Source organism: Caretta caretta, chromosome 1 (genome assembly GCF_965140235.1).
Source record: "Caretta caretta isolate rCarCar2 chromosome 1, rCarCar1.hap1, whole genome shotgun sequence".
NCBI lineage: Eukaryota > Metazoa > Chordata > Testudines > Cheloniidae > Caretta > Caretta caretta.
In genome coordinates this window covers 101554786-101579994 of record NC_134206.1, presented here as the reverse complement: position 1 = coordinate 101579994, position 25209 = coordinate 101554786, and the positions used below count along the sequence as shown (strand labels likewise).

General features: G+C 43.3%; 1 protein-coding gene across 1 annotated transcript in view; it reads left to right on the top strand.

Moving 5' to 3' along the window:
- Nucleotides 1-20310, top strand: part of LOC125624452 (maestro heat-like repeat-containing protein family member 6) — a 68271-nt gene extending 47961 nt beyond the window's left edge. Inside the window, 17 exon segments of the mRNA XM_048825591.2 lie at nt 2817-2865; nt 4543-4969; nt 7657-7809; nt 8868-9022; nt 9504-9672; nt 11318-11487; nt 13200-13334; nt 13465-13579; nt 13928-14071; nt 14434-14613; nt 15790-15945; nt 16371-16463; nt 16791-16893; nt 17275-17340; nt 19854-19936; nt 19938-20093; nt 20095-20310. Of these exon segments, the coding sequence (XP_048681548.2) occupies nt 2817-2865; nt 4543-4969; nt 7657-7809; nt 8868-9022; nt 9504-9672; nt 11318-11487; nt 13200-13334; nt 13465-13579; nt 13928-14071; nt 14434-14613; nt 15790-15945; nt 16371-16463; nt 16791-16893; nt 17275-17340; nt 19854-19936; nt 19938-20093; nt 20095-20310 (2570 nt within the window).
- The last annotated feature ends 4899 nt before the right edge of the window (nt 20311-25209 follow it).

The following is a 25209-nucleotide window of genomic DNA, read 5'->3' as shown; positions in this document are numbered from 1 at the left end:
AAAGCTAGCACACAGTCTCTTATAAAAAGTGACTTGGATTCTGTAATGAGCACAAGTGGTTAAACTTTGGTTTTACATTTAATTCAAAAGATGGCATTTCATGCAACAGACTATTCCCTACAACCATGCTGGGTATTGGTTCATTAATGACTCCAAAAGGAGAGTGCTGCCCATGGCGGGGGGAGGACAAATCTTGTGTATTTTGTGCTTTTTCCAAGCCTTGTGAATTGTTATTGGACAAATCTAGGTTGAGCTTGCAAAGTTTTTTTTCCTGTATTTTTAAGAAATCATGCTGTTGGCTCTATTCAAGGATATTTCTGTTTATTGAAAAAAACGGCTTCTGAGCTTAAAAAAAAAAGCACACACTATAGTGAAGCCTACAATTAAAGTTGTCCAACACTTTCCATAACAGCCTGTTTTCAGTTGCTTGTAACTCCGCCAAACTTTAACCAGTTGGGCTAAAATTTTCCCTGCTCTGTGTCTGCGAAGGCTGAATTCTTTTTGGAAAATTTCAGCTGAAATGATTCTCAGGTGAAATTCAGAAAAAGTACATTGTTTTACCCATCTTAAAAATTCTTGTAAAACTGTTTCATTGGGCAGCTCTTCCATGTTCATACTTGGACCAAGGACTTCAAATTGGCAGAGGGGGTCACCTTTGTTCAAGGAATAAACCTGTGGATGTCCACATGAAAATTGGCCTAAATTTGGCCAAATTATCAGTCTCAGACAGTGTATCTTCTCTCCTTGCTTCTTTCTTGCATCCGGACAGGTAAGTCATCTCAGGCATCAGCAAACATGCCCTTTTTTCTCTTTTCGGAATGTCATTATGATCTTATACTGATTGGTACAAAATTTGATGATGATGATGCCCGATCAGACCTTGGGCCCCATTATCATGGGTTCTGTGTACAAACATAGAATAGAGTCAATCCCTGCCTGAAGGGTGTACAGGCTAAAGAATAAAAGAAGATAGCTACACTGACTGATTCAGAATCAGGGATGGCTTCCCTAAAACGTTTAAGTTATTCACTAGCTTTTTCCCTAAATTATTGAGTGAACAGTTCTCAGATTAAGCTCCCTGAGTTTTCAAGAAAAACGTTTCAGTTTCTTGCGTCTGTATTTGACCTGTCACTCATTGTGTAGCTCAGTATTTTAGTCCACCAAAGTCCTCCCTGAATTCCAAGGTCCCAGAAAATTACATATGGGGAAATAATAACTCCTCTAAGAGTGAGAAAGTCAGTAACAGGAAAATCAGTTTTAACCTTATGTGTGGCCTCATCCTGCACCATGAGCTGTGCCAATGACTTCAATGGGAGCAGAATCAGAGCCTGAGCCAAGAGCCCCACTGTGACAATCAGAGACCAGACATCCCAGGGGAGAACAGGGGATACAAACTCCAAAGAATAAAAAAATGAAATCAACTGATTCTATGTAATATTATTGTACTATAAAAATGGATTGAGTAAGGTCTTTTATGAAACCTGGTGACTAATCTCATTGTGAAATGTATTAATTATTAATATTAATACATTATTATTAATGGTATTAATACTCCATGAGGAATTATGGATATTTACTGATATTATGCTTTAAAATATGTAATCAGGGCCAGCCTTACCGGTGAACAGGCTAGGCGACCACCCAGGGTGCGCCTTGCTGAGGGGTGCCTCCGGAGCAGGGGTGTCCTGTCCCTCCTCCCACCACTGCTCTTCGGCCATCTGCAGCCATTGCTGCTCCTGCTCCTCCCTAAAAAGTGGGGGGGGGGCACCATTGCCTGTTCCCCCTGCGCCCCTGCCCTCACGCTGTCCCTCCCCCATGAGTCCCCACCCTTGCACGGCCTTTCCCCCCAAGACCCCGCCCCCTGATTACTCCTCTCCGCCCACATCACTCGCCCTTACAGCATAGCCCTCCTACTTTTAAAAGTGATGGGACCATGGCTCTCTGACCCCCGGCCCCCCATGCTGGCACCCCTGCTCCTGCCCCCTCCCTCTGCTTAGAGCTGCCCCTGGCCACGCTGATCCTGGGCCCCTCCTGTCTGCTGGGCAATGGGGGGCTGATGTTGCGGTATCAACATCCCCCGACCTGTGCAGCTGGTCTCTGCTGATCTGGGGTTGGGAGACTGGGACCTGTGCTGCTGTCTCTGGGTCCACAAGTGGGAGCTGCTGGCCGCTGCTGCCAGATTGAACAAACGTTCAGACTGGTGAGTGCTGAGCTTAAAGTGACAGCACGCTGTCTCTCACACTGCCCCGACACACACTCTGTCTTTCCCTCACACACAAACACACACACACACACACTCTGTCTCTCTCTCTCACTCCCCCAGCACACACTTGTATTATTGTTTAAGCTCCAGCAAAGGGCTCTCTCTCTGAGGTAGAGAGGTAACATGGTGGGTTATGCTTCTGGGTGCCCTGAGGAGAATGTCACACCTTCAGTAACAATCACCTGGCCATTGCCATAGTAACCATAATCCTTGTGACGTAAGTGAGTCCATTGTGCCCTGCTCCTGCCCCTTAACCAGGAATGAGATCCTTCCCTAGCCTAGCCTGAAGTGATTGCTTTACTTCCACTAAGGCAGATGCTGCTTTCCTGACTGCAGAAATCAAACTGGAGACACACAGTATTACTCAGCATCCCATCATCTCAGACATATAAGTGGATGTTTCCATTCACCCAGATGCTTCTACACACATTCTGCATCCCCATATGGCATTTCCTCTGTTGATCCCATGAGCCATCATTTGCCCTGCTGTTCTCTGGGTGGAAATTACTGTCAGCTTCTGAATATCATTCAGGGTGTGCCTGGCCTTTTCCAGGTTGCTTTCCGTGCCTTTTGTGGCATGATGGCCACCATCTTGGTTGTGAGTGAGTATTGCACAGAGCTAAAAGCTAAGCTAAGAGATACTGCTTCAGCTAAAGGACTGAGTCCCGTAGCTGGCAACAATAACAGACTCATATCCTTTGTGGACTGCGCACAGAGTGGGGACACATACCACACTGATAATAGTAGGTTGCAGGATCACATTGTGGCGCTGGTTTCACAATGTTTTTTCATTTAATTTTAAAACAAAAAGGTGTTTACTTGGTAACCACGCTACCTATGAGTGACATTCCTGTCCATTGTGCCCTGACATTGGAGCCCTGCACTGTTACCCAATACAGATTGATGGTTTTTACTCTCCCTAACTCTTATTATTCCAGTCCAATCTAATCTGATATCATCTGCTTCGATGCACCATCACTCATGCAGTTTTCACTTGGCTGCTTCCCCCCAGTGCTGTAGCTTCCAGGTGATATTTACCAGGTTGATGCCATCCTCAAGGTTGTTTGCCAGCAGCAGCCAGCCTTCCCCAGGCTAAGACTTTTTTGAATGCCAGATTTTGTGAGGTAGCTCTCAGTTTCCTGGCTGGGACACAGAATTTGAAGTAAAATTCTTACAGGGGATATAACTGGGAAAATTCTTCACCTGAACATATCCACTATTTGAGCAGACAGTGTTGTCCCCTGGGAATGGCAATTAAAAAACATTAAATTTTAAGCTTAGAGTTTTGAACTACATGATTCGTGAAGTGAGAATTTGAATTACTGAAACTCTAGGCCTTGTCTGGATGAAGAAATGGCTGTTAGATGCTTCCAGTGCCAAAATGAGGTACCATATGTGAGCTCAACTGTTCCAAAGCAAAATAAAATGTTAATCATTAATGGCGGCTTCTAATATTTTTGGAAAGTCTGTGTAATCTTATCTCCACAGCATGTTAGTCAGTGTGTCGCTTTGAATTTGAAACAAATAGGAAATATTTTTAGGCAAAGATTGTCTTGGTATATCAACTTTTAATTAATATAAATTAATATTTGAAAACAAAGACATTCTCATGACCAAAGTATACCTGCTGGTAGAAATGTAGGTTACTAACATAAAGAGAAAGGTTTAAATTTACCACATAGATAAAAAAACATTAATTAACAGCCCTGCATGATAAGTAGATAAGAATTCTTATCTCCATTTTACAAACAGGAAACTGAGGCATCAATAATTTAGGGCCAACATTTCAAACTTGAATGCCTGAAGTTATCATAATTGATGATAAAAATGTTGGAAGGGATAGAAAACCTTGCTGAGTTTAAACCCATCTCTAACTATTAGAGATTCGGATGAGGCATAATGTGGAGGCCAGACTACCCCACATCTACCTACTACAGGGTTTTTGCACCTTCCTCTTAAGCAGCTGGTGCTGACCACTGTCGGAGACAGGATACTAAGTAATTGGACCCTAGGTATGATCCAATCTGGCATTTCTTGTGTTCCTACATTGATTATCAGAGATGCTGAGTATCCACAATTTCCATTGAAGTCAATGGCACCCAAGTTTGGAAATTCTGGCCAAAAGTATGCACCGAAGGCTACACATAGTTAGACAGTGGCAGAGCTAGAATTAGAAAAAGGAGCTTCTGGCTCTCAGTCTCATACGTTTTCACTAGACCACACTGTCTCTCTGTGGAAGGAATAAAAATGGGTGGATTTTCTTTCTGTCTTGCTTGTAGGATGGCGTTAGCTAGAAAGAAATTCATCAAAACAACCTATATTATCTATTTGGAGCTGGAGAAGGTTCCCACCAGAGAGCCAGAGATCATCTTCTTAGATGAAAATATACAGCTGCGCGTGGGGAATGAGGCAAACACTGTGAACCAACAGCAGCAGGCAACTTCTGAAACATCTCAGCACATTGCTCATGGGAAGGAGAGACGCTGTGTGCTGAAAAGGAAAATCAGATGCACAGTGGTGCAGGAGAAAGGTCTAACTGGTGAACTAGAGCCAGAGCCCAGGATTATAATGGAGGAGGCAGAGAGCATCACCCTGCAGCAGGAGGAGGAAAAAGAGAATATCAGTGCACAAGGGAAAAGCACAAAGACATATCTCGGTTTTAATACAGATGTCTCCCCACAGCAGGAAGAGAAGAGCAACTGTGAGGTACAAACATTCACCATTTATTATGCAAATCATGGATATTTGCAGGGTAAAAGTGGGCCGGTACGGGCTGATACAGCGTACCGGTAAGAAGCCGGTACCAGCCTGTATGCAGCAGATGTTAAAGCACTGCCACGGCAAAGGACCCTCCTTAAAGTGCTGCTGTAGCAGCGCTTTAACGGGCCACTGATGGGTGGGGGTAAAAGGGGCAGCTGCCCCGGGGCTAGAATTTAAAAGGGCCTGGAGCTCCCAGCTGCGGCCGCCGCTACCGCAACAGCAGCTAGAGCCCGGGGCCCTTTTAAATCACTGCTGGAGCCCCGGGCAGCGCAGGCCAGGCAGTGCGGATGGGCTGGCTGGGGGAGGCTGACCCGAGCCCCGCCCCTTCCGCCCAAGACCATGCCCCTTTCACCCCTGCTTCTTTGCCTCTCATGCTCTGGCCCTCTCTCTGCATGCCCCACGCCTTCGCTTGGCCTGTTTATTCCCACACGCTCAGAGCATCTTGTTTGTATGCTCCTGGTCAACTCTCTGCTCACTCCAGGATCTTTCTCTGCCCACTTAACCCTACATACAACAAGGTTCTCTCTATGCACACATTTCCCTGCATGCTCTGGCCCTTATCTTCACACATCTATTCCTGCACGTTTCTGGCCCTCATGTGCATGCTACTAGCCCATTCTCCCTCCACACACTTATCCTGCATGCTCTGGGCCTTCTTTTTGTACACCTATCTCATACAGTTCAAGCCATTCTATAAATATGATATTAAAGATTAAGCAAGCTTGCTGTGAGATTTTATAACTCATCTGACACCAGGAAGGAAACTTCCTTTCCAACTCAGGGCTTTAACTAGACTCCTGGTAGTATCAGTCCTTTGCATAAAGGTGATGTCTGTCATCTGAAGGAACTCAAATATGAAACTGCAGAACTACTAACTGTGATATGTAACCTATCACTTAAATCAGCTTCTGTACCAGATGACTGGAGGAAAGCTAATGTGACACCAATTTTGTAAAGGTTTCAGAGTAACAGCCGTGTTAGTCTGTATTCGCAAAAAGAAAAGGAGTACTTGTGGCACCTTAGAGACTATCCAATTGGTTTGCTCAAATAAATTGGTTAGTCTCTAAGGTGCCACAAGTACTCCAATTTTTTAAAAGGGCTCCTTAGGCAATCCTGGCAATTACAGGCTGGTAAGCCTAATTTCAGCATCAGACAAATTGGTTGAAACTATAGTAAAGAACAGAATTATCAGACAGTTAAATGAACATGATTTGTTGGGGAAGAGTCAGCATGGCTTTTATACAAGGAAATCATGCCTCACCAGTCTATTAGAATTCTTTGAGGGGGTCAACAAATATGTGGACAGGAGTGATCCAATGGATATAGTGTATTTGGACTTTCAGAAAGCCTTTGACAAGGTTCCCTACCAAGGCTTATAAACAAAGTAAGGAGCTATGGAATAAGAGGGAAGCCTCTCATGGATCAGTAAAAGTTAAAAGACAGGAAACAAAGGGTAGGAATAAATGGTCACTTTTCAGAATGGAGAGAGGTAAATAGTGGTTTCCCCAGGGATCTGTAGTGGGATCAGTGCTGTTGAACATATGAATAAATGATCTGGAAAAAGAGGTAAACAGTGAGGTGGCAAAGTTTACAGATGATACAAAATTACTCAAAACAGTTAAGTCCAAAGCAGACTGCAAAGATTTACAAAGGGATCTCACAATGCCATGTGACTGAGTAACAAACTGGCAGATGAAATTCAGTGTTGATAAATGCAAAGTAATGCACTTTGGAAAACATAATTGCAACTATACATTCATAATGATGGGGTCTAAAATAGCTGTTTCCCTCAAGAAAGAGATCTTGGAGTCTTTGTGGATAGTTCTCTGAAAACATCTGCTCATGTTCAGTGGCAGTCATTAAAGCTAACAGAATGTTAGGAACTATTAGGAAAGAGAGAGATAAGATAGTAAATGCCACTACTAAATCCATGGTATACCCACACCTTGAACACTGAATACAGTTCTGGTCACCCCATCTCAAAAAAGATGGATTAGAAATTGAAAAAATACAGAGAAGGGCAACAAAAATTATTAGAATTAGAACAGCTTCCATCTGAGGCGAGATTAAAATGACTGGGACTAGTCAGCTTGGAAAAGAGATGACTAAGGGGGGATATGATAGAGGTCTATAAAATCATGACTGGTGAAGAGAAAGTGAATAAGGAAGTGTTATTTACCCCTTCACATATCACAAGAACCAGGGGAATTAATTAAGAAATTAATAGGCAGGAGGTTTAAAACAAACATAAGGAAGTACCTCTTCAGACAGTGCACACTCAACCCAGGGAACTCGTTGCCAGGAGATGTTATGAAGGCCAAAAATATAACTGGGTTTAGAAAAGCACTGGATAAATTTGTGGAGGATAGGACCATCAATGGCTATTAGCTGATATGGTCAAGGATGCAACCCCATGCTCTGGGTGTCCATAAGCCTCTAACTGCCAGAAGCTGGGACTGGACAACAGCGGATGGATCACTTGATGATTGCCCTGTTCTGTTCATTCCCATTGACGCATCCGGTATTGTCCTCTGTCAGAAGACAGAAAACTGGGCTAGATGAACCATTGGTCTGACCTAATATGGCCATTCTTATGTTTTTATTTACAAAAGGCTTTTCCCTGTTTCCATCAGATCTATGAGGAATCTGATCCCCTGGCTATAGTTACCAGCCAGATCCTTGTAGCTGTGGCTGGTCTGAGAGACACAGTGAAAACCAATGCTCAGGCAGCTGCAGTAATGTTGACCTCAGTCCTGAAAGAGCACAGGCACAATATGAAGGAAAAGGTAAGAGGTTGGGAAAGTTAGAATGATCTTTTCTGGATCTAGAAGATGGAATCTGCATTCTTTAGAGTCTCTGAGTTGTCTTTCTCTTTACAAGTTTGAAGCCTGGAGCACAGGCTCAGAATCATCTTTTTTAAAAGATAATCCAAACTCTTTCCTCAAGGACTGTGCAGTCCCTGCTTAAAAGATAGATGATTAAATCCTTCCTATGTCTTTCTATGAGTATTTGTGTCCTGTTTGTATAAAATAATAGTCTACAAAACAGGAAAATGCATCTGAAATATCAGTTGTAAATTGGGGTCAGCAAATTGATCGTCCAAACCTTAAACAAAGCATTTCTAGGGAATTGAGATAGTTTGCTTGACTTTTATTTCTTTTCACTGTTTTTCATTTTCACTGCATCTTTGCATTTTCTAGATCTGGATGGGACTAGAAGACAAAATAATGCAAGAAAAACCACATTCATAGTATTTCCAGACTCAACAGAGGCAGGAACTATCAGAAATCCTGTAAGGAACCCAATGTTCAAGCTCTTAAATCCAGTTTTGCAGACACAGGAGGTTCAGATAGTTTGAATGAGTGTCCACATTTTGGATGCGTATCTGATACAAGTATCTAAACCCTTAAAGATTCAACTTTTGCTAATTATAAATGGTCATTGGGCAATCATTATGTAAATTGTCACATGAGATCAGGATTACTCAGAAGCCCAGCAATTACAATGGTGACACTCGATGAACTGGATTAGCAAATCTTCCCATATATGCCCTTTGTTTGTCTATCTATCAGGGCCTAATCTTGCAAAATGCTTAGTGCCCTCAATTCCTGTTGAAACTGATGGAAGTTGAGGGTGCACAGGATATTCTCATCACCTTGTGGCATAAGGCCTTTAGTTCTGATCCCTGGAGTTGCTTTGTTTGTTTTTCAGCAGGGAGTATTCTGTAGCACCGTGAATCAGTCCCACCCAGACGCTCATAATTGCTACATTCAGACATAAACTGGAAGGGGAATGAAACCACAGAAGAAACAGTCTCTAAATCAGTTTTATTATTTCCTTACAGGTGCCAGAGATCATGGATATTATTTATTTCCACCTGCAGGCTACCCAGGAGGCCAGTGCCAGACAGGCAGCTATGGGGGCTGTGTGTTTACTAGCTGAAAAGCACACAAGAGAAGTAGTCTCAGCCCTACTGAGACTCTCACTCCCATGTGACAGGTAAAATTGCTGCACTGCTCTCCTTCATGTTTCCAAAACTGAGTGAGGACAGGGATGGAATCTCATCTCAATCCACTTCCCCATAGATGGAGAGATAGGAGGAACAGGATGCTGAATACAATAGAGTTAATCCCAATGACTCTCTTATATGTAAAATAGTGTTTGTAATTAAAAACAAGAAAACCAAATAGAGCAGCAAAAGTCTGATAATCCCTGTAAACTCTGCTATGATGCAGACCCAGAGTGCCTTCTGCTCTGAGGGTGTTCCTCCATGCCCTTTTGAAGGACAGCAATTCTTTCTACTGAAGACTACATGATCCCACTTACTAAATTTATGCCTCAGCTCCCAACGGTGCTACTCCAGAACTAAGGTCCAGTTCCTTCCCTGACCTCCACTCATAGGCATAGCTCTGCTTACTAGCACAGTGGGACTGTGAAGAGATCCTGTAAATCACATATTCCCATGTTCTCGAATCCGCAGCCATGTCAGTCACCTCTGGGAGGCCCTAGGCAGAGCCAAAAAAAGTGCCAGCCTTCGGGTGCTTGCTGAGCTCCTGGAGATGCTGAAAAGAAGACCCTGCCTCATGAAGAGTGAAACCTCTGAGTCAAGAAGTAGCTTTGAGGATAATGCCTCTCTTTTGCCTCTAGCTGTAAGTCATAACCCAAATATTACCCTCTTACCCCCAGCTTCTGGGCTTGTCTATATGGCTACCTAGGAGTTATATACTTCATGGCACCCTGTGCAGGGAGCTCTCATCCCTTGGAAGAGGGAGAGACCTAGAGAGCCTGATCTGCTGCTGGGTCTTTCTAGGACAGCTCTTGGATGGTGGCTTTTACTGCTGCAGCCTTTCCAGAGCTGAGCAGCAAGGAAGGAGAAACCAAGGGTAAGGGAAATTGGTCTGCTTTGCATTTTGGAACTGGGGTCCTTAATGATGGATAGTACATTTGGGTACGTTTAGGGTCTCAACCTGCAGTAGAGGCTGGTCAAAATCTCCCCTTTACCTCCTCATCGCCCTCCACTGCATTGGTATGGGACTTCATTGTAAACATTGCAGAGAGCCTGAGACCAGAGTGGCTGAAGACTGGGTCAGGTATTATTTGTGGGGACTTTTGTTTACGTTTGGGCTTGGATCATTACGTTTGGGCTTGAAGAGTCTGGGCCCACTGGAGATGGAAGAACCCTGGGAAAGGGTAGATTTCTTGTTTGGACTTTTGCTGCAAGGCCCGGTCCATGTTTGTTGAAAGGGATGAAATTTAACCCAGATCTAAACTTTTGCTGACATAGCTATGTCAGCTGGGGGTACAATGAGCAGTGAGCTCTAACTGACATAGCTGTGTGAGCAAAAGCCCCAGGTCTGAATGTAATTATAACAGTAAAACTGCACTTTTGCCAGCATAGGTTAGATCTCTCAGGAGGGCAGCAAGACGCTGTGCTGGCAAAAGCACAGTTTTGCTGGTATGAGCTGCATCCCCATTAGGAGCTCTTTGCTGGTATAGTATACTGGTATATATACTGTCAAAATGCTCCTGCTGTAGAGCTGGTCTTAATTTAGCTGGATAGCCAAACAACCCCCAGGCCAGCAAAATGGCAGAAGGGTCCATGTTACTATTGCAACAAGGTAAGGTCTCTCTCCACCAAGAAAGAAATGTACAGTATTATGCTCAGTACTGTACGTCTGAGTTTGGAGAGAGAGAGCTCCATGATGGCACAGGGAAACAGGAGAGAGGTCCTTCATGTCCTTGCCAAAGCCATGACAGCTTCCTCATCTTTTCCTGCTTTGTCTCTCTCCTCACCCAAGCCATTAACCTTCTTACAGGAGCACGGAACATGAGTCCTTTTGTAGGGTCATGACATAAGCTACTCATTCAACGAGGGGATCACTGTGAAGCAGACTGAGAAAAGCTCATGTCATACTGGAATGCTCCGGAATGCCACTCTGGCACTTTTGGAGAGCATTCTGATACTTCTGGTAGTATCACGTAGGAATGAGAGTTCCAGAACTACGTTCTGGCACTTCTCTTTTTAGGACTCTCACACTTCCTCAGTACAGCCAGGCCCTGCAGTTTATGAAACAAGTAACCCGGGATGCAAATCAAAGTTGGGCCTTTGTAGCATGGCAGTGCAGTGTACTGGCTGCTCTAATGACAATATTTCAGGGGACACAGTTCCATCTTCTGTGATTTACTGTGAGCCAGGAGAGGAACAAAGCATATTTGTGGCAGAGAAAAAGAAACGTTGGGAGGAAAATGGAGGATTTTAGAGTTAAATTTGTGTCTAATTTTTATCTTTTTCAGGCAACAAGGGCCCTGTGCATAATATTCAGTAATAAAGAGTGCACAGTGCCTATGGATGCCTTTTATGTATCTGTGTTAATCTTCCTGATCATTCAACTGCATTACCTGGTGAGCCTCCCAAAGGTTGTGTGTGGCTGGGACGACAGGTTCCAAACATCCAGCTTTGTGAGGTAATTTCTGATAAGGTGCTAATTAGGCAGATTATCCTATTTCCGTGAACCACCACCATCACCGTCTCCGTGGTAATCCACAACCCCTAGTGCAGAGGTTCTCAAACTATGAGGAACTTCTGATTTAGAAACTCTCCTATGGGATGATCTAAATAGGGAAATTCTGAGGAGAGTGTTTAGGACACCCCACTTAAAAGACAATTCCCCAGTCAGGCCTATCTCCTGGAAGAATACTTCTAACAGAGCAATCTCTTAAGGCTCCCTGATGGGTTTGAGATAAGAGGCTTTAATTAATGCAAAAGAAACAGTATCAATATTTAATGAATGTTCTTTGGAAGATGGGGTGGGAGGAGGTTAATCGACGTATGATTTTTTACATGCAGATAACAAGCAAAGTATTAGAATGTCTGGAAATAGAATCTCTCCTGCTTCATCTCTTCTGTTTGTTTTCATTTTGATACCTGTACCCTCTGCCTTCTCTGCTTATTTATTTGCGTAAACGGCCTTAGGCACTGGGTGCCAACAATTAATTAACAAAAACATTAAAAAGCCATAAGATGCTGCATTAAAAGAACCGAAAAGAAAAGAGAAATGTTTCTAACATAGTGTGCCAGGCCAGGGATAATCTAGGGAGGTGAGCTCTGTGTGACACTCAGCTGATCTTGCTTCACTGGGTTTCCAGTAAATACTGGAGCTTTCTTCCAATTATGTTTTTTGGAGTTTCTTACTCCTTTGAATTTCATTTGGGGTTTTTGTTTGAGATGAACCAAACCCCCAAAAGGACATTCAGCAGGAATGTTTGTGTTTTTTCTTGGTTAGGGTAAAAAAAAAAAAAAAGCGCAAAAAAGACAGTTTGCCTTCAAAAGATAAGTCATCCTCAGCATTCCTTTCCTTAGCTTAATTAGCATGGGGACAGGATGATCCCCAGCAGATGCTTGCTATGAAACAGGGGAGAAGTGGGACTACCCGCTGGCCTTCCCTGACTCAGAAAGGCAAATACTTAGGGGTTCAAGTTCAGGTGTACTAAAAATTCAAAGTAAACCTCAAAGGGCACAAATCCCACACATACCTAAACAGACGGGTTTTGCTCAACACTTATTGCACTTTAGTATGGTGATGCTCATAGGATTGATATCTTGGCTGTATACCAGGGCTACAAATGTAACAAACATGCAAACATCAGTGTTATCTATGCTGCACACATGTGTCATGTGAAGGCATAGACCCCAGGAATTTTGGCTCCAAAAAACACAGGCCTGTCCTATTGGAACCAAATAAAGTCTCCATTAGCCATATTTCTTGACCAGTCCAGCCACTCCCTTGTAGGGTGACATATACTCGTAACCATTTGAATAAGTCTTTAAGACACCAGTCACATAATTCTCACTCTATCCAGTACAATACACCATGTGGTGAAAAAGGTGGGATCAGTCTCATTTATAATAGGAGATGTGCATGAGAATGGTACTGAGGGCTTAATTATATTAGTTTATTAACTTAGCATCTTAGCCATAGGCCATTGCACATAATACAATCAATAAATACAAATCAATAATACAAATGTTAAATTGACACAACCCCTAAAAACAGATACAAATTTTAAAAACAAAAATTAAAAACACAAGTTTAGCCCTTCAATTGCTTTGCATAACAAAATTTATGTTTTGGTGTGTCTCCAAATATCATCTATCACTCTCTTGTCCGGAATTTAGCTGTGCAGTGGAGGCTCTGAAAGCTGTCATTAAAAGAGAAAAATCCTCTTTGATGCAATCTGTGAATCTGGCAGGAGGCTGGGACCTTTTATCTGTGCCAGAGACTTACCTAGAAGGAGTTCTCCTTCTGGCTAGGTAAGTGATTGGAGCGTTGAGTTCCTCTGGCTGTGCTGGCCAACACGGTTTCTGTCTGGAGTATCCTCTAGTCCTTGGCTTGTTTACTCTTTCTCCCCCATTAGTAAAAGTTTTGATATGTGTTCTACAGAGCCATTGTAAAACACCACCGGAGCCTGGATTTTGCCGTGTTTACCAAGGTGTCCCCTCTCCTGCACCACGGGGATGACAAACAGAAGCTGACTGCAATGGCCTTGTTCACTGGGGTAAGACTCTTATCTGTTGTGAATGTTTGGGATTCTTGGGAACTGCTCACTTTCAGGCTAGCTCAGTGAAGTAATGGGTCATTTGCATCAACGTCTCAGCTGACCCATGGGTAGAATCTCTCCATTGCCCTGCGCCTTGTATAGTCATTTCTACCAATGCAAAGTGGGCATAAAACATTGCCATTCTGATTTGGTGTGATTTACCTCCACTTTGCTCTGGCCTAAAATGACCATATAAGGTGCATGGCAACAGAGAATTGAGTCCAGGAAGTTTTATATCTGATATGACCCATAGGAAAATCTCTCTATTTGCCTGTCAACTACTTATTATGTGTTCTGCCTCTTTAGCTTCTCTCTACTGAGTCCACATATGTGACATTAAAACAGCAATATATTCTGGGCCACCTGAAGAACTGGCACATTGACCCAAGTCCTACTGTCCGTTGGCTTGGTCTTCTTGGACTTGGAAATGTTGCACTTCACCTGCAGAAGGTGAGTGATGCTCATTTATACATTAAACCAAACTCTAGAGGAATGTCAAGGATATTTAAACCTACCATGAAAGCAATGAAACAAACCACACCTCTGCCAAATTAGAATAAGAAGTGCTGGAGGGAGTCAGGATTCAGTGAGCGATACCTGGCAAGGTCACAGCAGCTGCCCATGAATCTTCAAGGAGAAAAATAACTGTTCCTCATTGTCTCTAATACCCAGATATACAGCAAAGGTTCTCATCCCCCTGTAGCTGAAGCAGAGAGTATCTTCCTTTCCACCCATTTTAGAAGAAATGGCTATGGGATTGTGAGATCCTTATTATACTTGTAGGGATTTGAGCAAGTTTCCATTTCGTGCAGCAGAAAGAAGTCAAAGCCCTGCTTACTGATATCCTGGAGACTTTTAATGACCCTGAGGAGAAGGTAATTCTGATGGCTTTTGAGGCTGCTACCAAAATTGTCACCCACCGCAAGCACAAGGGCCATCTTGGCACAGAATTTGTGAAAACTGCCAGACAGCTTCACCCATTCCTGGCTGAGGTAAGGCACAATGGTGGGGGAGACTGTTGAAGTGAGTGTGGTTAAACCTTTTTGGTGGGGAGGGTTAAAGCTTGTGTGTGCATGTCAAATAAAAATAGAAGCCAAATCTTACTCTATAGCAAACATTGTTGCTACTCTTGTCTAGTGCTGTGTTGGTTGCAACTGAACACTCCTGTTTGCAGGTCCTGTTAGGTCAGAATAATTTCTGATGGAAAAAAGAGACTTGCTCCCATAAGGACAGGAGACAAAGACTAAATACTGACAGGCTAAAATCGTATCTGATTGGACTGAAGCAATATAAAAGGCCTGCGTCTGCATTCTCACTGGTGCAAATGAGGAGTAATCCACTAATGCTAATGGAGTTACACCAGCATGAAATCTGTGAGAGCGCAAAATCAAGCCCAGAGTGTATAAGCAATAATACACTACAGGGTTTGCTATTATTGTCATACGCAGATCACAGACAACAAAATAAGAGGTCTGGTGTGCAGATCTGGTGTTCTGTATACACATACAGACACACACAGACCACACACCCAGCGTATTACTTGTCAGGGTGTGCAGATGCCTAAGCAGAGAGTGGTGCATCTCCTGCATGCATCTGTCATGGATACTGCACATGCTGGGGATATTACCATTGCCTTAATTCAGTAACATTTAGCACTTACAGGGTAGAGAGCTTTTCATCTTCAAAGTGCTTTACAAACTTTAACTAATTAAGCTTCACAGAACCCCTGTGCAGTAGGTAAATGTTATCCCCATTTGTGTAGATGGGGAAACCAGGTCACAGATGTTCAATGCCTTACACAACCAAGGTCACACAATGGGTCACAAAAACCTCAAAGTATAAGTGGCCAAACCCCAGGAGAGGGAAAGTAAAGAACACTTTAAACTAGAATCTTACCCCTCTCTTATTTGACTCTCTTTTGGGCCCTAAATACTATGAGCTGTACTCATACAGACATGAAATAGAAACAAATGGGAGTTCTTGGCTCTGGCTTTAGTACTCATTTGACCATGCCTTTCTTTAACCCATTTAATCAATAGAAATGGGTGACAGAGTCTGGTTTTGGTAAGTTAAACCATTCTCTCTCCGTGGTTTGCAGTATGCCGTGACCACCCAGCAAATTGCCTGGAAATGCCCTTTGTTGAGCTTCTTTCCTTTGTCATTCACAGGAGAGGCACAAAATATGCAGTGCTGCAACTGAGCTTTTTGGAGATCTGCTCAGGGCCCTGAATGGGAAAGGTAAATCCCTCATGCAGGAGCAGGTCCTCAGCAGTATGGTCCCACTGCTGCTGAATCTGCAGCACCAGCATCCTGATGTGATCAAGGTAAATGCCACTGCCATAAATTCCACAGCACAACACTACAAGCCCTAATCTTCAGACTTTCCTGCTAAATTCCCTAGGCTGCATCATCTCACCTTTTTCATGCTAGTGTGACAAGACTCCTGGTTTTCATGCTATCGTACATTCTGTGCAGGTCGATAGTGGAGTGGCAATTAAGAATCTATTCCATTACCAGAAAGAGAGGGATATGAATGGCTCAGACAACTATATGGCCCCTAACAGACTACTTCCCTGTGATTGCTATGAACAAAAGTATGGTAAAGCCAGGGGGAACATATGGCCTACTGAGCACTCCCTTTAACATTCATTTCAACTGGATTTCCATTCTCAGTTGTCACCTATTTGATAATAATATCAGTACTTATCTCTGTTAACTCTGGAAACCCTTCCTGTCTCATCTTTTGTAGAGCTCTACAGACACCTTACAAGAGTGTAAAGTCTTTTTGGGATGGACCTTAAATGACAACCAGGAATCTTGGGACACTATCTGTGAGCACCTTGTAAGAGAACTCTGGGATTTCCTTCATTCTGTGTGCTTTTTCAGTGGTGTAGGAGGGAAAGAAGGGTAACAAACATAAGCTTCATTTTTAAATTGTGAGGGCCTTCCATCTCCTCCAGTACATCACCTGGAATGGCTCATGAAGTTCCACACCATCACCATCTGGTATTTCCAGTCTTTGGGGGTAATCCAGGCAGTGACTATAGATACTTAAGAAGTTTTGTTTGGAAAGGATTGTTTGTTGATAGACACTAGGCATAGGCTCGTGGAATATAGGTACTAAAGGGATGTTTGCTCCTCACTAATCTGAGATTTTGTTTTTTTCCAGATTGAGCAATACCCAGGAAGACTATGGAGCTTCTTACACCAGGCCCAAGAGTATCTCAGAAGCCCATGGACTTCTTCAGGAAGAGCTGCTGGCATATTCGTAGGTAAACACTAAGTTATTTGATCTCCTTCACCTTCCACCACCACCCTTAACAAGTTCAGGACTGTTTCCTACAGCAGCAAGAGCTTATCCCTTAGTTCCAAGAGTCTTGATTTCCATCACCCGAAGGGCTTAACGCTAGAGTTTACGCAAAAATAGAAGAAACATATTAGAGCCTTAACATCTCCTGCATTACCCCTAACTGCCCCAGTCTGCTCCCAGAGGAGTCCTGCCCTAGGACATTGTAGATATTAGCTCATTTGGCAGTAAACTACTTTCCAGACATCCACCTCATTATTAGGAGTTTGGTGGCAGAACAAATTTGGCATTATCACTGGAAGATATGAAATGTTATGTGACATTAATTTTTTTTATTTACCTCTAGACATCATAATCCAGCATATGGAATACAGCCTAGTGGAAAAGAAAGCCATGGATTTATTGCAGTGTGGTAAGTAATGACTTCCAGGTTAAAACCAAGTGTGTTTCCTTGGCATTGACACACAGACATCTACATATCCCTGTCTGTGAGTGCACATGTCCATCCTTCACTTCAGGCACGGTATCTGCACGTTAACCCTTGCATGACAATTGCATTTAGATTGCAAGCTGAGAACCAGTAACCAGTTATGACTTCCTGATTCTCTGCCCCAGCACAGGTCAAAGCAAGCTCCTCTACCTTGCACTATCTCTTGGAGAGGGTTGGCAGTTAGTACAAGTTAGAGGCACCCTTGGCCTGCTCTAACTTGTACCAGGGTAGAGAATCAGGGTGCCATAACTTGTTGCTGGTGCTCAGTTTCTCATCTCGTCACCACACCTCCCTTGGACTGCCCTGGGTGGCTGTTTGGGGCAGGGAGCCACCCATTGCTAGGAACTCTCCTATACTCAGGCAGAGTGAGTTGAGCACCTATCCTTCTATCCCTGGGGCTCTTACTGCTCAGCAGGGAAACAGGCAAAAAAATCACCCAGAATTACTCCCTCCAATCCACTGGGTGAGCTGCTGAGTACCTTGGGCTACAGATGTGGTGGCTGGAGGCAAATGGGGGAGGTGGTACCCCCTACCTACTCTCCCCTAGTTCAGGCATTTTCATTTAAAAACCACAGGATGCAGCTCAGATAACACGGTTACATTCATAATCAAATACAAGTTTCTTCTTAAAACAGTCACCTTCAAGGGCCACAGTTTAGAGGCTTGAGGTTTACACGTGGCCCCTGGGTCACAGGTTGGACTACCCTGGCATAGATAACTTAATCATAGACTTTTTGTAGCTTTTACTTATGATTCCATCAATCATTACCATCTACTCCAGACAAGCATTTAACTGCTCCCCTCCCTCACCCATGGAGTAGTAACATGACATTTAGAAAGAGATCCAGCTTTCAAAGTTTGTGCAAGATGAGATGAGAGCAGACTGCTCAATGAAAGTTGCTTAAGAATAAGGACAGAGCTCTCCAAGTAACTTGGCAGTGGGGGTGGGAAGGCTTCTGGGATGTGCGAGTGATCATGCAGCAGTCCCCAGGGTAGCTAGGACTGGTGACAGTGAAGATCCAGGTCATTTCTGTCTTTATGCAGCAGTTCTGCCCTGCCCTTTGCTCTTTGGTTGAGCTTTCATGTCTTTACCATTAGAATCAGAACTATCAATCCAGACAGTTGCCAGTATCACCACTGAGGAGGTGGAGCGAGTATGCAGGCCTTACCCAGCACCATGTGCCATGGCCTGCTGCTTCCTGTGGTAAGCTTTGCCTCATTTTGTCTAATAGAAACATGCAAAAATGAGCAATGACCTCAATTATTGTCAGTGCTGGTATAATGGATCCAGAACTACAAAAGACTTAATATTCATAATCTTTATCAAATTCAGGTCCTTCTCCAAAAGTACAAGCCGCTATCTTCTGAGCTAAAGGAGAATCTCCCTTAGCTGTGACAATATTTGTGCTTATATTTAGAGCTGGACCCACAACCAGGAAAACACATCAAGCAATGCTGCTTTGTTGAAATTTCCATCCCAAATTTTACAAACCCAAGAGGCTCAGAAAGTTTAGAGGAGGTGTTAGAAAGGATATAACTCAAACCACTGAATTTTGAAGTTTCTGCATTTCTAATATAACGTGTCATAGTAGCAAAGCTTAAAATCAGAGAACTCAGGAATAGCCAGAAGCCCTACAGGTACAATAGTGAAATATAAATAAACAGGGCTCAGATCCAGTGTCCACTGAAATCAGTGGCAAAGCTCCCACTGATTACAAGAGATCTTATACTGTGTGCAGTTTTGTATCTCTGAATCTAGAGGGATGCAGCTCATTGAGGTACCCAGGTGGGGTTTTCTCAGATGTTAAAAGGGATCCATCACATCCCTCCTGAAACACTGGCAACTTCTCCAGTTCTCCGCTGGAGAGCCTGTATTCCAAACCAACATCTTCTGAAAAAAGAGCACTGGATGAGCCACCTTTAGAATAATGGCATCTCCTTTGGGATCACAGAGGAGTCCCGATAGGATACAAGCAGTAGATCGGGGTGCCAACTAGGATATTGGGGAAGGGAAGGATATACTGGATTTAGGTCAGTCAGAAAAATGTAGAGACTAGAGCTGGCCAGAGGCCAACAATTTTGTTTCATGAAGACTTCAAGGTTTCAAAATTTGTTTTCATTCTGAATTGGAATGAAAACCAAACCTTTTGAAAGTTTTCACAAAACAGAATGTTGTTGAAATGCCCATTTTCAGATTGAAAAGTGAGGTCATCGTCCTCCTAACTGACCAGAGAGTCCACATCAGAAACTTTTCCATTAAATAGGTCGTCAAAATCGTCATCTCTACAGAAAGTTGCTGTTTCAATGAAAACTGCATTTTCAGACCCAAAAAAAGTTGTTAAAAATGTTGTGGCCAATTCTAGTGGAGACCTTTTCTGTAGGAAATTGATGGTTTTTGTGCTGTGGTTCTAACTGGACTTTGTTCTATGTTCCAGTTCTTGTGGATTTGCTGTTTGATCCTGAGGCCTCTGTCCATACCATCATCACCATCCACATCAAGACAGAGCAGGAATCAGACAGTAACGTGTGCAATTCTCAATGAAAATGGTCTTCTTCCTAGAACTTTATTTTATAATAGTAACATCCAGCAATTAACAATGAAGTCAACTATTGCCAGCTTTCCTCTGTTAGATCACCACGTCAAAGAAATTGCCCTGTTTGTTTGTTCTTTGGGTAAAAGTTTTCAGTAAAAGTTGGACAATTCAACCAAGAATGTTTACTGATGTTTATGATGGGATGTACCAAACCCACGCTGGGCTAGAAGGGGTTAATAAGAACCTGTGGGCTCAATCAGCCTTGCCCTACTATACTGGCAATAGGTGTCGCACCAAGAGGAGAGAGTTAAAAGGACTGAACCCAGCCCTGTTGGGGCTGACCAGGAAGAAAAAGTAGATTGCTGACTCTGACTCAGTGAGAGAAGCCTGGCTGGAGTCAGGATGCTGAGTGGGACTGATGGCAGACAGAGCCTCCATGAAGGAAGGTAGCCCAAGGCAATAGGAAGGAGAGTGGGAGGAAGTGAGTCCTCTAGGATTCTCCATGCTGGGGAGGGGCAGGGGTATCCTGCAGAGAGCAGGAAAACTCCAGCTGAGTCAGGAACTGCCCTGCCAGGGGAAACAGAAACCTCTCCTGCAGCAGAACTCACTGCTTGGGCAGAAAGCACTATGGAGCTCTGCAGTGAGCCTGGGAAGAGACTTAAAGAAAGAGTAGCTGATACCCAGTGAGCTAAGAGGAGTCTGTGGCAGAGGCACAAGATAGGGCAAGGTAGGAGGTGGTCCAGAGAGATAGCCAGGGGTCTATATAGTCAGGCCTTGCCTACTTGTTAAAGGGTCCCTGGACCAGAACTCAGTGGAGAGAGATGGCCTGGTTTCCCCTACTGAAGAAAGGGGAGCTGAAACCTCCTGACGAGGTTATGCCTATTGAATAATGCCTATTGAAACCCCATGATACCAGAGGTAAGTCAGGAGTTGAACCTTAGTTCCAATTGTGAGGTCTGTGAACATTTGTTTGTTGAACAGTTGGTTTACCCCAGAACGGGTGGAACTATATGTGACCTGGCTGGAGAGCCAAATTGCAAGGAGAAGCAGCCCCTGCAGGGCCAGAGCAGCTGTCAGCAGTGGACACTAAAGGAGGAGAGCCTGCTATACTGTGCTCAGCTGCAAAGGGGCACACCTGTGAGTCGCTCACTTACATGTTATATTCAGATTTAACTAGGAAGGGGAAATGATCCACAAAGAACCACAGACAAATCAGTCTCTTAACTGGTTCAGTTTTCTACCGAGTTCCAGTGGTTGCATCTAGACTGTGATTCCACTTAGGTGCCACAGAAGGGGACTAGCTCTGTGGCTCTTCTGTTCTCTGAATGAGAGGTGCAGAACAGACGAGGTCTCAGCCCATCTCGGCCATACAGCATGGAGCTGCACTCAACCCCCCGGCATATACAGGTATGTCTATCCTGCAACTGGGATCAGGCCCCCAAGTCCAGGCAGACAGACTCATGCTAGCTCTGCTAGTGCTAGTGCACTAAAAATAGCAGTGTGGGCATTCAGCCTCCCAAAGTCAAGCCTGCCCTGGCTCTGAGCTTGGGTGGCTAGAGTGAGTGCCAATGATCTGCAGCAAACCTTGCAGCAAACCTGTAGCATGCTGGGTCTAGCAGAGCTAGAGTAAGTCTGTCTACCTGGACAGGAGGCGCCCTCTCAGCTGCAGTATAGATAAACCCAAAGAGTACTCTGGGTGATCATGGTGATCCACTGGCCAATGAAAGAACAGCTGGATTCTCAGCCAACCTTCCTTTTATCAGAAGGGTGGCAGCTGGTACTGGGGTGGCTAAAGAGAAGAATACATTTTAAAAATCAATGAGTTGTCCGGGCTTTGAGAGAAGGATAAGGAGACCCTTTCTCGCCTCCCTACTTTTAATATGGGGTACTATGTATTTCTGAAAAAAGAAAAGGAGGACTTGTGGCACCTTAGAGACTAACCAATTTATTTGAGCATGAGCTTTCGTGAGCTACAGCTCAAGCTTATGCTCAAATAAATTGGTTAGTCTCTAAGGTGCCACAAGTACTCCTTTTCTTTTTTCAGAAATACAGACTAACACGGCTGCTACTTTGAAACCTATGTATTTCTGGGCTGCCTGCCATCAGTGACCCAGGGCTGAGCTGTGTAGCTTGCTTCTCTGTGATAATAAAGATATGTCTGTGTTATTTTGCAGTTTTAGTTAAATGCTAATGCCTTTCTCGTCATTTCAGAGTTTTCTTGCCAAAGTGAACCCAAACTGCTGCAGTAAACTGCCTGATTGAGGAAAAGTATTTCACAAAATAATTCAGATCATTTGTTTTTTCAAATTTGCAGCACCACTTTTTTCATTTTCAGCAATTTTATGAAGATTTTTATTGGAATCATTATCAAAATATTAGAAATATTGTTTATTGAAAATTTTGACATTCCTGTCTCCCTAATATAAACTGCTATAACTTCCCAGACTTCTGATTTTCTGTGATTCTGAACTGTTTAGGATTGGTCAGGAGCCCGAAAAGTACAATGGGAAGACTTATAAAATTAGCTGTGCAAGTCTGCACATATTTGCCTTTCAGCAGTTATTTGGTTAGTTCCCCTCACTACAGAAATCACTGTTACTCTTCAAAAGGAGTTTTCTGCAGAGATAAACAGGAAGAGGAAAGAACAAACAAGTAACCCTAAAACCAGTCTCTTTCTTAGTTTTTTGATTGTAGGTCGCTGAATTCATAACTTTAAACACCAGACAGGGCTAGTGCTCTGTCCCATATATTTGAGAAGCTTACCCCAGAACTGCCTGCTTAGGTTCTCAAGCATCCATTCTTTATGGCAGCTACAGAGGAGCACTGATGTGTCTCAGATTTCTAAACATTATTTCTCATACTTACACTCCAAGGGGCAAGATCGACGGGAGTCTCCTGACCTCAAAACCATGCTTTTCCATGACCAAGTATCCCAAGTCACTGTTCTTCTGAAGAAAGTCATTTGAGTGAGATGCCTATAAAATTATTAAGGCATCTCCTGAGATGCCCAAGGAGTCAGTATGGAGTCCCATGGGATATGAGTAGGTGTCAGGGAATATATGTGATGTAAGGGATAGGTAACCATGAAGATTCATGATGTGGGTTTAGGTTTAGGTTACAGGGAGAAGTTTCTGGACTGTGTGAAGACTAGTAGGAAATATCACTGCTTAAAGACTCCATTGCTGCAGGTCCATGAACTACTGAAGTCAGTTTGACAACCACTCAGTATGTAGGGATGTGTGAGGGCATAAATAACTTCCCCTCTTGTGTTGAGGTCCTTGCACTCTTTAAAGTCCTAGCACCCAAAATGGATGTGGGTCTTTATGTTAGTCAGAGTTAAACTGAGTAAAACTTTGTACTTACATCAGTGAGGGATTTTCCTTAGTCGCAGTTAAACATAACTGGTAGGAAAATGGCCTCTTGAAGAAGAACTAGAACACTAATTGTGCTTTCACAATCTTTTGCTGTTAAGTTCCAGCTTAACCATTAGAATTTGATAGGTGTTTCTGGTAGTATCACTAAGCTTCACGTGCAGTGGTGTATGGGGGGGGTATTAGAGACCAACACCCTAGTGAGACCTGCTATAAGCACTGCATCGAGGAAAGCAGATGGAATGTGACAACTGCTCCACTCTTGAAGTGGGTGAAATGTATGCTCCTGTTCATGGGGGCCAGAGATACAGGCACAGATATAGCTCTTCTCATCACTTTTGGGTGCTAGAACTTCAGTGAGTGCAAGGACTTCAGTGCAAGAGGAGAAGTTCCCCATACCCTCACTGCTTTGCAAATTCATGCAGGGGCCAGGGACAATTTACTGTGGTGCCTGTATGAGGGCAGAATGCTATATCAATCTTATTTTTAATAGGAGTGGTTATACTAAATATCAAGTCACCATTGTGTATTTAAACCAGAGATTTTAAAATTTCCTTCAACAAGCTGCTTTTTCGTCAAACATCTCCTCACTCTTAGCCTGGTCAGTTATAAAACACTAGCCTTCTACATATAACAGCAACTAGTGCTGGAGATCTTTAAAATGGCATTAATAGCCAGAACTAAGTATATCCTGTTTCAGTATATGTATGGAGGCAGATACTCTCTCTCCCTCCTGTCCATAAAATCTAGGCATTCTTACATGCATGTCCTTCTAAAAACTATACTCTTCAGTCCTTCCTTTGGAAGGTCTCGATCTTCAGAACAAAAGATAATCTGAGAAGTAATTAACTATTTATCATTCAGCAACAGAGATTGTTAGAGAGAACTAGTTCCATGATAAGCATGCATATGAGCTTCCTGAAGTCTCAGTGTGTAGCACACATGAAAAAGAAAGGGACCTTGAGGTCAGAAGCAGATTGCTATTATACATCACCAAGGACGGTGTGTCAAGTACCATATTTATGTGTGAAGTGGAAGGGAATTAATGAAGTACAATTCAGACAGTATGTGTTCTCTGGAGCAATACCAGTGACTGATGGCTTGCAATAATCATTGAGCCAGATCTATTTAGATAAGAAATTCTGAACATATTAACGGACTCGTTAACTGTCCCAAGTATAGAGTGCACAACAAAAAGTTTGTGCTATTGTTTCCAAGGTTTTTAACAAGCTCTTCATTTTTCTCATAAGCATGTGTGTGTCGAGATGTTGAGCTTTTGCAGGCATTAAGCATGGTATTTAAACCTTGGAATAATAATACAATGTATAATTTTACACAACACGCACTTTAGCGTTCTTTAGGAGACTGAAATATTTTTTTTTTAGGAAACTCACTTGTCAGTACTCGAAATTAGTTATTAGTGCCATCATGTTCTTGGATAACTTCTTCTCCTCTAACAGCCAGATTCTGCCACCCTTACCTTACCTCCATGGAGCAGTACTTTTCTTGATGGGTGGTCCTATTGACATCAGTGGTACTAGACACTACTCCAAGGAGGTAAGGGTGGTAGGATATGCCACAAAAGGACTATATATCCTGCTGTATCACAAGGTTCACTGGACCTTTAAGAGGTTCAGGTCCAAGCTCTGACCTGTGCCTGGTTCCCACCTCCTCCTGATCACATAATTCAGAGAGCAGATGATTTCAAACCAGGCCTGCTGGAAAATATAAGAGGCCCCCAGTTCTTAGAGGGAGAACTAACAGGAGCAGCACTACATTTGGGAAGCTGTCCTGGAACTGGTGAAGAATTGTTTGTGGCTCTGGGCTGAGTGGGAGCTTAGCAGAAGAAGCCAGAAAAGAGGCAAAGAAAGCCTGACCAGCAATAG